The 14,878-nt window shown below is 37.5% G+C and overlaps 1 protein-coding gene across 1 annotated transcript; it reads left to right on the top strand.

The window, feature by feature from the left end:
• The first annotated feature begins 2,226 nt into the window (after positions 1 to 2,226).
• Positions 2,227 to 11,118, top strand: Krt20 (keratin 20). Its single transcript, XM_074048917.1, has 8 exons — positions 2,227 to 2,679; positions 4,518 to 4,600; positions 6,704 to 6,860; positions 7,183 to 7,344; positions 7,590 to 7,715; positions 8,598 to 8,818; positions 9,838 to 9,875; positions 10,300 to 11,118. The coding sequence occupies exons 1-8, from the start codon at positions 2,269 to 2,271 to the stop codon at positions 10,395 to 10,397; spliced, it is 1,296 nt and encodes a 431-aa protein (XP_073905018.1). The 5' UTR covers positions 2,227 to 2,268; the 3' UTR covers positions 10,398 to 11,118.
• Positions 11,119 to 14,878: the final 3,760 nt, after the last annotated feature.

Raw genomic sequence — 14,878 nt, 5'->3', positions numbered from 1 at the left:
GCATAGCACACATAATAATACACAACACATTATGCATAGTACACAACACTGCATGATAAGAAGTGATTATGTTACTGTTTTATGCATCTACCATATTATACTTTTCACAATTATTTTAGAGTATACTATGCCATATAGTGTTGGTGTGTAGTAGGCTATAACACACAGGTTTGTCTAAGCATGCTCTATGATGTTCAAAAAAGTAAGTCACCTAACAACATATTTCTCAGAACACATCCCTTTCACTAAGTGATGCATGATGGTATATTTATATGGCTTCTCTGATAATTCCACAGCCACTGAGATAACAAATCTATCAATTTGTTCATTCTGCACGCATAGGCAGAATCATCAAGTAAGTATAACCTGAACATGCCAGGTCAACTGGGAAAAACCACAGTAATGTAAGTTTATTACATCAAAACCCATGTATCTATCTCCCAGGTTCACCAAATAATTCATGGACAAATTTCCTTCATCTATATTCCCACCCTCCTTCTCCCTATCTGGAGAAGATAACTCTCCAGAGACTGCAGATCTGTATCTATCAATTTCCAAGCTGCATTAGCTTGTCCATGATGAAAAAAAGGAAAGTAGAAAGTCCTCTGAAAACTATAATTCTTATTCTAGCTCTCTGAACTACTTAATCATTAACATCCTCAGCAGAGTCATTTCAGAGGTCAAAATGTACCTCCTATTAGCTATAAGGAAGTTGAGCTCTATTAAAAGTATCTATTTACAGATGCAGTCACTCAACAGCCTAGAATATCAAAGACTAAATTCATGACTTTGTGTATAAACCAGGGTCAAAAGGATCTTTATTCAGCCATCAGGTATAATTTTTAAAAATGAATTACTGTGAAATACTAGCTCGATTTCCTGTAGACACTTCACAAGATAGAATTATCTACCAAATCATAAAGCTCAATAGAGGAACCAGCAAATTCTCCTTCCCTGATATAAACAGATGGAAGGTCTTCCACTAGAAATGTTTCTACTCAAACAAATTAGTAGACTGGATGACTATACCTCATAATAATGGCCCTACTGCATCAGATTTTAGTTCAAATTTAAAACCTCAAAAACCCATAATACCAATCAAAAACTGGTGGAATAACATATTTTATATATTTTTAAATTTTTTTCTTCAAAAAATTTAAAATGGGATTTTAACTCTTTGCTTTAAATTTAACCGGGTCCAGCCATAAGGAAAAATTGTGCTAAAGAAGAGAATCAAAGTTACCTTGCTTAACAACTACATTCATGTTCCTGTCTAGTTAGAAAGTTAACTGCATTGGTCAGTTTTCTGTTGTGAAGAATATGTGAGATAAACAACTTATAAGAAGGAAAGGTTTATTTTTGGCTCATGGTTTCAGAGGTTTCCCTCCATGGTTGGTTGGCACCATTGTTTCAGGATGGTTGAGGCAGAATTTATCTTAAGATAGGGTGGACCTTATAGAGAGGAGAAAGACTCCATGTACCATGCCAGGTGAAAAAAACTGAGCTGTTGATTCTAAGTTTCTCAGTAGCAGGACCTAAACCAGGAAGTGACTGAAAAATTTAAATTCATTATCTAGTAAAATTTTAGAATTAAAAATAAAACTTTCAGAATTACCTAGTCCACTATTCTAAATTCTTTTAACTCACTTCCCCAAACTACATCTCCAAATGTCTAAACGTTTCATTCCTGTTTTAAATACTCAAGGTTTTGTGTTTGCACAAAATACCTTCATAGTCGCAAAATAAAATCAGAACAGGAATAAACTTAAACTCAAAAGCTGTTCAGAGGTCCTGAAGAGGAGTTCATCATACAAATAGCCATTGTTCTCTATCACCAGTGTGAGTTATAACACCCACATCTGTCCTTTTAGATGTCTAAATTATTCATGAGAATTGTAAACAATTCTTTATGTATATATTAAGAAAAAAAGCCTACCAAGGCAGGTGCCAGAGCTAAAAGAATATCCTTTCCTGGTTCCTTTTGTTACCTCACTTTAAAAAAAAAAAAAAGAAATCACCCCTAAGAAAACCCTCCAAGAAATGCTTCTAATGGTAATTTCTGGAATGGAATTACACATATTGCTGTACAAAAGGGAGGAGGAAAGAAAAGCAGGCAAGGTAGACTGTGTCAATCCTAAAGTGACACGCTAGCAGAGGAGGAGTCTCTTTCCTGTGAACTCCATAAAAGGTCAACTCAACACCACCAAGAGTCAGACAGACTGTGCTCTAAGTAGCTGACGCTGCAGGTGCTGCTTTCCAGAATCCCCAATGGATTTCAGTCGCAGAAGCTTCCACAGAAGCCTGAGTTCCTCATCTCAGAGACCTGCACTCAGCATGAGCAGTTCCCTGTATAGGAAGGGAAGCATGCAGCACCTTGGAGCTGCACCCAGTGTTTATGGGGGTGCTGGAGGCCATGGCACCCGCATCTCTGTCTCCAGACAAGTGGTGAACTATGAGAGAGATAATGCCAGCGACAGGGACCTACTCAGTGGCAATGAGAAAATGGCCATGCAGAATCTGAATGATCGACTGGCAAGCTACCTAGAAAAAGTGCAGTCCCTAGAGCAGTCCAACTCCAACCTTGAAATGCAGATCAAGCAGTGGTATGAAGCCAATGCACCTAGCGCTGCCCGGGACTATAGCCCATACTACAGACAAATCGAAGAGCTGCAAAACCAGGTGAGGTCAAGGGCCTGGGTTAGTCCTTGTGTTTTGCTTACATGATACATCAGTAGGGCTTATGTTAGGTGGTCCAAATGCATGTCATAAAGCATGTTAGACTGAAATTTAGAACTGTAAAAATACTATATGCCATCGTCTGCCCTTAGTGTTGAGTACTAACTATAAAACAGAATGACTTCAAATTATAGTTTAAATTTTTTAAGTCTGATTACAAACAAAATATGATAATCTTATCTTGCAATCTTACAGTCTGTATCTTTGTCACAGCTTACTATGCCATGAATAGTAAACAATTTCTCTGAAAAAAAACTTTAAAAATGTTTAGGTGGTAATAAATCTTTCTGAGCTTGTCATCTAGTCCACATCAACTTTTGAGACTCTAGGCCATCCAGATTTTTCTCCATTCATTTATGTCAATGTTACAATACATGCATTCTAATGCTATAGATTTAAGTAATAAAGGGATTCAGTAACAAAGGGAGGAAGGCCTAGATAGCTTAATGATACATGGGGGGTTTTAACACCCTGTTTAATAAACTGATCATCGCCAAGCAGCTTAGAACCACTTCTACAATAAAATGTTCTATTGCCCCTAATTCACATTTATTGCAATCATATCACAACCTGCGCCCATGTCATCCAAGATGGGTGGAGTCCTATATTTTATTAGTTATATGGAATGAGAGCAGAAGACTTTGTTCCCAAATGAAAATGTCAGACAGGACCCAGAGCACTTGATTTGCTGTACTGCCCTTATCTAATCAAGAAAAGTGACTCTTTCGTTTTCGTTTTTGATTTAAGATTCATAGTCCCTTACAGCAAAGGCCACTTAATTTCTTACAAACAAGATTCTTTTTCTTGGGTTTTACTGTAGACATCAATGCAGTATGATTCAGACTCTACAGAGGAGTACTTTAGGATTTCAAGAACCATCAGTTTATGAAGCAATGGTGTTTAAATTGCCCTTCTTATCAACAGGCTGTCACTAAAAACATTCAAAATAAGCCAGTCATTCTCCCGTTACTTGGTTCATGGTTCATGTTTCTGAATTAACTTGGTATCATTCCAAATACAGAGGCATAGCCATTAGCTCCAGCTAGCTGGGAAGATTCAGCCCATCAAGACAGGTCTGTCTCTAGGACTGGATCCACTAGAGACATGTCAATATAACAGCTTCTAGAAAGAGACTTCTGACGAATAATCATCTTAGAGGACTCGCGCTGGCTAACCACTTCTTCAGATCTAGGGCTTACCCATCCTGAATACACATAGTGCCTAACAACTCCCATTATTCATTCAGTCCTTACTTAGTGGACGCTAACTGGGCATTGAGAATATGATGGTGAATATAAAGAGGGAACTGGCATGGACAAAGGTAACTCTACACTAAGGGATAAGTGTGGAGGGCATGCAGCACAGCGAGGGCACAGGCAGCTCCTCCAGTTCAGATCTGAGGATGTCACTGAAGGCTCCTTGGAAGCCCTGTGGTCTCAGCTAATGTGTGAAGGAGGAGCAGAACCTTACCAGACGAGAGCCACTAACAGGAATGTTCAGGCAAGAACAGCATCGAAAGCAAGGCACTCGCTAAGGTTTGGTGACTCATGTCAAGTTAAACTCTCATTTTGTAAAAAATCACAGGAAAATGGACCAAATCCTGGGGACTACAGTTGTGTTTTATGCCTCTATTATGTTAAATGTCTGTGTCATTTTTCCTCCCATCTATTCTTGAAATGAACATCACCTTTGATGTAATTGTGGTCAAATCTGAAGAGAAATCCAATCATTTTAAACTCTAACTCATTTGAAAATGTCATTCTTTCTCATGTGTTTTCTAGATTAAGACTGCTCAGTTGGAAAACGCCCAATGTGTCCTGCAAATTGATAATGCTAAACTTAGCGCGGAGGACTTCAGACAGAAGTAAGTTCTCTAAAAGTGTGGTAAAACTTTTCTTTTTTTTTTTTTTTTTTGAGACAGGGTCTCGCTATGTAGCCCACACTGGCCTTGAATTCAAAATCCTCCTGCCTCAGTTAGGATTATAAGCATCCACACCATACCCAACACCATGGCATAATTTTCTGAAAAAGAATTCCGATTAGTAGCCCTTCATGACACTCAGATTTCCATATTATTGTGGGTTAAGGGATGTTAGAAGCTGTCTGAGCCAGCCCAGCACTCAGAGAGGAATATCTCTATCCCACAGTCCTAAAATTTGGTCATCCAGCATATAACCAATCACCTCCAATAACTGCTACTGATCTCATTGGTTAGCTCTTGTTGCTAAAACATTTTTGCATTTTTTTCTACATTTTTATTAGCATACATTAATTGTGCAATGTGGAAGGGCTCCTTGAGATATTTCCTTACGTGTATATAATATATTTGGATCATATTTGCCCCTTCAACATTGTTTTTTAACCTGGCATTTGCCTTTTCACCTCTGATCCTAACTCCATCCTCTGGAGTAATAACAAATCAACTTAAAATTCTGCATAAATGCTCTTCTGTTATCTAAGGAGAGTCACATGTCTCCATTCAGTGATTCTCCAAGTAGTCATCCATGTTTCTTCAAGTGAATTTGCACCATGTATTAACACTACAAGCATCATTCTGAGTGAGGTTAGCCTGACCCAAAAGACCAAAAATCATATGTTCTCCCTCATATGTGGACATTAGATCAAGGGCAAACACAACAAGGGAACTGGACCTTGATCACATGATAAAGCGAGAGCACACAAGGGAGGTATGAGGATAGATAAGACACCTAAAAAACTAGATGGCATTTGTTGCCCTCAACACAGAGAAACTAAAGCAGATACCTTAAAAGCAACTGAGGCCAATAGGAGAAGGGGACCAGGGACTAGAGAAAAGGTTAGATCAAAAAGAATTAACCTAGAAGGTAACACCCACGCACAGGAAATTAATGTGAGTCAACTCCCTGTATAGCTATCCTTATCTCAACCAGCAAAAACCCTTGTTCCTTCCTATTATTGCTTATACTCTCTCTACAACAAAATTAGAGATAAAGGCAGAATAGTTTCTGCCTGATAGTGAGGGGTTGGGGGGTAGGGGAGGGAGTGGGGGTCGGGGAATAAAGGAAGGGGTGGGAGTAAGGGGGGAGAAATGACCCAAACAATGTATGCACATATGAATAAAATAAAAATTTAAAAAAAAAACACTACAAGCCCTTTGTGGTTTAGAAGTATAGTGTTTTAATACTAAAATGAATTAAAAAGAAGAAAATAGGAAAGAAGACTAGAAGATTCAAGCAATGATATTCATCAATTCTAATTTTACTAGGCCAGATCATGGTGCCCCCTGGCATCATCATTTTTTTAAGCTTTGCTATTGTAAAAAACTGAGGTTGGATAAGATTGCAGAAGAGAGCATGTGACTGTTTGAGATAATTCACTTTGGATGCATATTTTACAAAGTAATAAAAACAAATGGGTAATACTCATTCATTAAGTAAAGGAACCATGATTTAATATTAATAGGAACCTTTTGCTGACACAGAAATTAAAACAATTTTTCAATTTCTTTTAAAATATTTTCTGAAATTTAGAAAAAAAAAAAAAACCTTCTGCAGTGCCAGGGATTGAATACAAGACCTTGCACGTGCAGGCATTCACTCTACTACTTGAGCTATGCCCCCATCCCATCATTATTGGTTTTTTAATTTTGCTTTTGAGGCAGGGTCTCCCTATCTTTGCCAGGACTGGCCTCAAACTGTTGATCCTCCAGCCTCCACCTCCTGTGTAGTTGTGATCACAAATGTGCACCCCCAGGCCCAGCTTGGAAACTTTAGAGTTATTTAACATTGCAAATCACAAGATTATATTATGGGACAAATTATCTGGTTTCTGGGTTCTCAAGTACATTTCATAAACATATAAAGAGAGACCTAAAGTATAGAAATTGATCTTCTGAGGTAACATAAAAAATTTATCTCATCATATTAAACTGTCTCTCCTATAATGGCTTCAGGAGGACTCAATTATCTTCACACTAATTTATTCACAGGTTTGAGACTGAGAGAGGGATGCGCCTAACAGTGGAGGCTGATATCCAGGGCTTGCATAAGGTCTTTGATGATCTGACCCTACATAAAACAGACTTGGAGATTCAAATTGAAGAGCTAAATAAAGACCTGGTTGTCCTCAAAAAAGAGCATCAGGAGGTGAGAAAATATTCAGAAGCCATGTTGGAAATTATGAAATGGCTCTGCTAATAATAATGAGAAGGAAAAACAATAGTGTAAAGAAAAGTAGGTGGTGGTGCAGTGTTTTCATGAAGATGGAAACAACTATGGCAGCCCTAACTTCTTTTCATAAGATTGCTCTCTACGTTAAATTATTTAAAGCAATACCTAAATTATTATTTTCTTTCTTACTTACTCATCCACAGTGAAGGAAGCCGTAAGATTTCTTGTGTCTTTTCTGCCCAGCCTTTTCTGAGAATGTGCTTCAAACTAAACTCACTCAGGATTTCCACTCTTGTAGGAAGCTGATGCCCTACGCCGGCAGCTGGGCAACACCGTCAATGTGGAGGTAGATGCTGTTCCAAGTGTGAACCTCGGTGACATCATGAATGAGATGAGGCAGAAATATGAAGCCTTGGCCCAGAAGAACCTTCAAGAAGCTAAAGAACAGTTTGAAAGACAGGTTATGGCATAATTCTAGAGTGTGAGCAAATGTGTAGAAGCTGTTCCCAGAAAGAAAAAAAATGCATCTTTCTTTTCTTTCTCTTTCATCTTCCTTTCTTTCTTCTTTACTTCCTTCCATCCTTCCTTCCATTATTCTTTCTTTTCTTTCTTCCTTCCTCCTTTCCTTCTTATTCTTTCCTTCCTTCTTCCTCCCTCTTTTTCCTCCATTACTCACTTATTTTTTTTTCATCCTTGGACTTTCAGACTGAAGCTCTGCAGCAACAAGTCACAGTGAACACTGAAGAGTTAAAAGGAACTGAGGTTCAAGTCACAGAACTGAGGCGCACTTACCAGAACCTAGAGATAGAGCTCCAGTCTCATCTCAGTATGGTAACACATCTAACTTCCATTGCCCAGTCCAGGGTTTGTTTACTAAGCACTTGTGTTAGGAACTCTGGAAAGCAAAGACCTATAAGAAGTTATCTCTCCCCTTGCAAAGACAACAGGAAAACAGGCTGAACAAGTAATGATAATTAAAAGACAGAAATAAATCAAGGAAAGGGCAGTGCACTGCACAAATAAAAGAGTAGATCTAGAAGATTACACAGGTAAGGTGGCATTTAGACTAGATCTTAAAAGCTGAGATGAATTTTTAAGCTGTAGAATAGGATTCAAGACATTGCAGACTAAACAAATCAGCCGGCCATGGTAAGTGATGCTGTGATAACCTGCACCAATGCCTGGGTGACTCTATGACATTGACTCAAGGAGTGAAGCTAAAGGAGTATCTGATCTGGGAGGAGCCAGTGTTGTGGTAGAAAGAGAAGAGCAATGGCTGAGATATGTGATAGCTCTGAAAGCACCTTGTTGGAAAAGGCATTTGTCAGTGTCACCTGTCAGTTACATGACCAAGACTGGCCTCAATGGGCTGAGGAAGTGTAATCCTTAGCTTATACCACGGGGATCACATGGCCAAACCTGCTGAAGGGATGGAGGTGGGTGGGGAAGCAAATATTGAAAAAACTCAGCACAATCTGCCACACTACAAAGCTACAACAACAAAGAAAAAAACAGGAGCTCAGGATCCTAGCTGGTTGGCTGAGGCTGCCTAGATGGACAGAATAAGAGAAAGAACTAGAAAACACATAATGCCCAAGAATACCTTCTTGGGAATTCTCGCCCCCCCCCACCCCTTGCAAAAAAACTAAACTTGAGCTACCTCTTCCATCAAGTCCTCAGTTAAGAAGCACCCTCTTTGTCTTGTGCTCACAGAAAGAGTCTCTGGAGCGCACCCTCGAGGAAACCAAAGCTCGTTATGCCAGCCAGTTGGCCACCATCCAGGGAATGCTGAACTCTCTAGAGGCCCAACTGATGCAGATCCGAAGTGACACAGAACACCAGATCAATAAGCACAATGCTCTTCTTGACATAAAGACCCGGCTTGAACAGGAGATCGCTACTTACCGCCGCCTTCTGGAGGGAGAAGATGTGAAGTAAGGCTCTTAGCAACACGGGATGTGTGTGCACATCTTTGTGCTATTGTTTTATTCTCCCTGTCACTCATTACCCAGTACCAATGCAATTCCTAGAACAAGAGTAAGTATGCACACAACAAAGACACAAAAAGATGTACCAAAAAGTATACACACACCCAAAATATCAAGTAGAGCCTTTGAACTTTAGGCTATATGGTAGGACTGAATTAGAAGGACTGAATTAGACTGAATGATACAGATTATGCTTATGTTCATTTTTATGATTAATATATAATTGAAAGTACAATAACTTTTTAAAATTCTCACTAAGGGCTCACAAATTAAATAATAGGCTGCAGAGATCTATAGAAATGGACCAGTGTAAAGCAACAGTGTTGCAATAGCAATTGTCTTCAAATATTATATCCAAGAACATCAACAGAACACAAGATTTAAACATCCATTCCAACTTTGTTGTCTTAATTACAGAAAGTTCTAACATATGATAATTGGTCAGTTTTAAAACTATGTATTTTTCAAGTTAAAAAGTAGGACATTTGAGGGCCAGGCACGGCCCTCAAATAATTCCAACTATTTGTAAGGCAGACAGGAGGACAGATGTTCAAGGCTAGCACATTCAACAAGTGAATGAGATTCTGTCTTAAAACCAAGCCAGGAATGGTGGCACAGGTGTGTAACTCAGCTCTTCAGGAAGTAAACGTAGGACGATCGCTGCCTGAGGCCAGCACTAGGCAAAAGTGTGAAACCCTAAAGCAAAAAGGGCTGGGGCATGGCTCAAGTGATAGAGCACTTGCCTAGCAAATGTGAGACCCTAAGTTCAAATCTCAGTCAAAAGAAAAAAAAAAAGTAGGACACACAAGTTTGAAATAAGCATTGTCAAAGGGAAACAAATAGGAAAATTGCTTCTAAACACACATCACTCAGACTGTGCTTTGAAAAATAAAAGGCACTCCATTTTCAAAATGTCATTAATGGGGGTTTTTGTTTCTTTTTCTTTTCTTAAAAACACCCAACAGAACTACAGAATATCAGTTAAGCAATTTGGAAGACAGAGGTAAGTGTTGCAAACTTTTGCATATTTTCTATGACACTAATAAATATCTCAGCAGGTTTCTAAGACACAGATATTCTAAAAATCTCATGCATAGCACAGAAAAAAACTCTGTGAAGGAGTTTTGGCACACTTTATATGAAAGGGTGGTTTTCTTGACCTGTACCATTGCTATCTTAGGACATCTTGAGATCCAGAAAAGGAAAAAATACAACTAAAATCATATATTTCTATTTAGGGTGGGAAAACAAGAAATTTTCTAATTTGGGAAGAGTGATATATTTTCTGGACTTATAAAAATTAATGTAAGGTTATTTAAGAGAAAGAATGGGTTCAATTTTTTTCTAAAAGAAGGAAATAAATAATAACAATCAAGTTGAATTTTATAAATCACCAAACTAACATTTCCTGTTTAATATGCATTCAGATATAAAGAAAACCAGGAAGATTAAGACAGTTGTTCAAGAAGTAGTGGATGGCAAGGTTGTGTCATCTGAAGTCAAAGAGGTGGAAGAAAATATGTAACAGCTTCCAGAAGGAGATGCCACTGGGGTTTTGAAAGGAAATAGCTATAATTTTTGCTCCCTACTAAAAGTGGCCATCAGAACACACTATTAATATGTTGTAGTGATTAGAAGGGGGAGGAAGCCCATTTATTAGTCTCTGTAATTAAATATAAATGTTTTACTTGAAGGAGCTGCAAACTGCCTGCAAAAATGAAATCCAATAAGCACTAGAATATTCAAAGCATCTTTACTGAATTTTCACACAAAGCACATCAATTACAAGATATAGACTCGAATATCAACTTTATGCATTTCAATTATACTAAAGCTCACAGAGCAGAGGAGTCTATGCAAATTGGAAATAAACCTCTCTTTGATTTTTTCCTGTTTCTGAATTGCTAGACCTCCTTTTGGGAGCCTCTGGATACTCAGCTGAACCAATTTCTTGGTTAATCTCATTGGATTTTCAGGACTAGCACAATTCTGTCATCTTTATATCTAAAATAACAGATACAAAAGTATCTCATATCTTTCTGGTATATCTGTCTTTCCCCCATTGTCTCTACTGTCCTCTAAAACTCAAGTCAGCTCTTTGACTAATTTGAGTCAAATTCCAATCATCAGTGCTGAGCAGAATAAGAATGAAGCAGGCTGCTTGAAATGGGAGTATATTAAAAACAAAGTTAGCCCCTTCTGAAGGCAGAATGTGTCTCCTTTTGGTAATAAACTGCTTAAATCAAGTGCTTTCTTCCTTCTTTCGGTGAGCATTTATTATTTGTTTATTAATTATTTCTCACTATTTTTATTAACAGCATTGTTGAGATATAATTCACACACTGTGACATCAATATTTGTAATATATACAATTTAGTGGTCACTAGTATGTTCACAAGGTAGTGCAACCATCACCACTATCTAATTTCCATCACCCCAAAAAGAAACCCCATATCCATTCACACTCACTGCCATTCCCCTCCAGTTCCTGATAACCGCTAACCCTTTTCTTCTCTCTATTCTGAATATTTCATATAACTGCAGTCATACTGTGTGCCTTTTATACACAATGTTCACAGCAGCATTATTCATAATGGCTCAAAAACAGAAACACCTGAATGTCCATTAACTGACAAATGGATAAACAAAATGTGGCATGTCTACACAACAGAATGCTATTCAGCAATAAAAAAGGAATGAAATACTGATACATGCTACAACATAGAAAAACTTCAAAAACTTTGTTAATTGAAAGAAGCCACATACAGAAAATAAATATTGTATTCTCACCCCTTTTGCATTTTGGTGAGTGACAACTGCCTCTGAATATTTATAGGAAAAGTCAAGTTACTCTGTATTACTGTATCCTAGTAAATAGGTTGGTTGGACTTAAATTTTTTATATAAGTCTGTAAATTCATAGGATTTGGGGTTTGGTTATTATATGGAAAATAGTTATATGATTAATTTAAAAATAATACCTACCATTTATTGAACATTTGCTATGAGTCAAAGAGTATATCAACAATTTCACATATTTCATTTTAGTTCTCACAATAATCCTATGAGATAGAAATTATTCAATTGAATCATAAGAACTTTCCAATATGCAATAAGTAGCAACTTCTTAGGGTTGGACATCATTATACTGTCTCCGTATTACATATGAGTATTATGTGTGAAGACATGAGATAAGTACTATCCCAAAGTCAGTTACCAAGTAGTAGAGAAACGCTGGACCACCTCAGGACTATTTGTCTAAAGCAACTAATTGAATGACAAGCAATACATAGTTCACTCTTGAAGTAGGCATTTGCCTGTCCTTAGTCATTGTTGACTAACTGTCATTCTTATTAGCCAAACATAACAGCCAATGTGGCAAACATCCAGCTTTGTCAGCTAACATCACACACATGACTTAATTCAGCACAACTTTTGTCAGGAAAGATATTTACACTCCCTTGCCTTTCCAAAACTGTGAAGAGGATTCATTCTTATTTTTTCCTTACTTTCCTTCCAAGTTATGCCTTCCAATCAATTACTTTGAAAGATGTTTTTAAAAAAACTCCTGCAAGTGAATATTTTTTCACCTAGCAAGACACATTCCCAAATGACCTGAAATTTTGGCATACAAATACTAGAGACTGTGAATGTGATTAATAATAATAATAAAATTAATAATAATAATAAAACCTATGCAGATGGCTTTGAAATTGATTAGACATGACCATTGTCATGTGGCAGTATGACTCTTTGTCAGCAGAGAGAGGATTGTTATTGTTAACTCAGTCTCATACTAGAAAAATGAAGACTGTGGTCTCTATCTCTAGATTCTTCCAGAGTAACCTTACAAAGGAAGTAGGTGAGACAGTACATACATGCAGAACCAAATGGTAGGTTTCTACTTCCAGTTCTACCAGTACTTTCTGTATAAAAGAAAGCATTAATTGCTGTATCTGTCTTTACTTCTTATACAGGTGAAAAACAGCACAATCCTATTTCTGACAGTTACACAGATTCAGAGGAGATTCAGAGTCCTTAGATATAATAATGCACATTATCACACTTACGAATTATCATAAAAGTGGTTCGCCAGTTTACAGGAAGGCTCCAGTGCAGAAGTGGAGCCAGCAAACTCAGAGAAAACCCCTTGAGGTGAGGTCAGGAGAGAACTGGTTTGGGGGTTTTTGTTCGTTTGTTTGTTTTGCGGACTCTGGGAATTATTTCTACTTAGAGCCCTGGTGCATTTTAACTGGAGAATGATCTGAAATCAAATTATGACCAATGGCACTCCCATCGGCCAGCCTTTACTGAGCCTTATTCAATTCCAGCTTAAACTCTGGCTAGTAGCTTGCATTTTTTAAATTTTTTTAATGTTTTTATGTTTATTCATATGTGTATATATTGTTAGCTTGCATTTTTTAATTCCTCTTCAAGCATTTATTTTCTCTTTTCCAAAATCGCCCTTACCTGGATATTATTTTATCTTGTTCCTTTCTCTCACCACATCCCACCTCCACAATCTTTCCCTGCATGAAGAACCACTGAGCTCTGAGGTCCAGAACTCAGCCTCACTCATGCCCACTTGGGATCCTTGTTCCTCCCTCAGCTCAAAAGCACCTTATAAAATGAAGGCAACCTAACATTTTCCACTCACTCACAGGATTTAAAAATGTCATTCAAAGCAAAAGGTGTTACAGTGCAAGTGGTCAGTGAATTGCAGCAAGTGGCAGGTTATTTTCAGGAAAAGAGCTCAAATGGAAAATCCTGCAAAGACCAGGAAACCAACCAAGCTGACATGAAAAAGACAAGTGCACACTTTACTTAATAAAAATTTAAAGATTTTTAAATACCACATAATTTTTCCATGTTGAATATTCTCCAAACTCCATGAAAATATTCCCCAAACTTTACCCAAAATAAGAGATAATTCTCTTTTTTGAGACAAGGTCTTGCTGTGTAGGCCAGGCTGGCCTCAAACATATGATCCTCCTGCCTCTACTTCCTGAGTACTGGATTACATGCATGCATCATCATGCCTGGCAAAGACATAATTCTTGATAACAGTTCACCCTGGCTCCAGTCACTTCCCTCTGTGCCTCAGCTTATGCAATCACTTTGCCAACAAGCTCAGAATTGTTTTTGCTTTAAGCATCTCCACCTGTTTATACATTTATGCAGCTGTCAAAGAAAGTTATGTTAACTTCTAAATCCCCTAAACCAGATTTGGGATGATTCACACCATATTCCAACCAACTGAGCTAACCATCCCCACCATGAGCACTGATCAACTTAGCTTTCCCCCTCCAAAAAAGGCCATTGAAGAAGAAATATTTTTCTTTTCAACTTCTGAAGCTGTTCCTCACTAATACCTGGATCCAGACTAAATCTGTTCAAAGCACACCAGTACATTAGGCCATAATCGTTTTTAATGAAATGTATTTTAAGCTATACTTTTAAACATATTAAGAATTATGTTTTTTTTAAGCAAAATGACATCAAGAGTGCAGTGATGAAGTTTAACCTAACAGTAGGCTAGGAATCAGGATAAAAACAAATTAGACATGTCCCTACTAAGAAGCTACAATCTAAAGTAACATATATATATAGAATTTCATATATATGCATAGAAATATAAACATATGTTGAATAAACCTAATGTATGGGTATGGAACAAAATTACTTAAAATATACATAAAAACATTAGATGAAAAGCAGACATTTCAACATAAAATTGGTTCCCAGTTCAAAAATGCATGTTAGTCATATCCCCCTAATCTGTGATCATGTCACTGTTACAATTTGGAATTTGGCATATTCCTTTTGTCTCTGTAAGCAATAAGCATCTGTTTTTATTTCTGGAGCAGTAAAGTGGAACACTGCTTATGAATGAGTAATAGTTAACAACCAAGTTGTTGTTCAAGTTCCTGGGTGGGAAATGTAGTTTAACTTGTGTTTTATAGGATCTCTGGAGTCACAGTTAGTCAAAACTCTAACTGAAGACACA

The sequence above is a fragment of the Castor canadensis genome, chromosome 11, assembly GCF_047511655.1.
Source record: "Castor canadensis chromosome 11, mCasCan1.hap1v2, whole genome shotgun sequence".
NCBI classification, from domain to species: Eukaryota; Metazoa; Chordata; class Mammalia; order Rodentia; family Castoridae; genus Castor; species Castor canadensis.
This window is presented reverse-complemented; position numbering and strand designations above follow the sequence as displayed.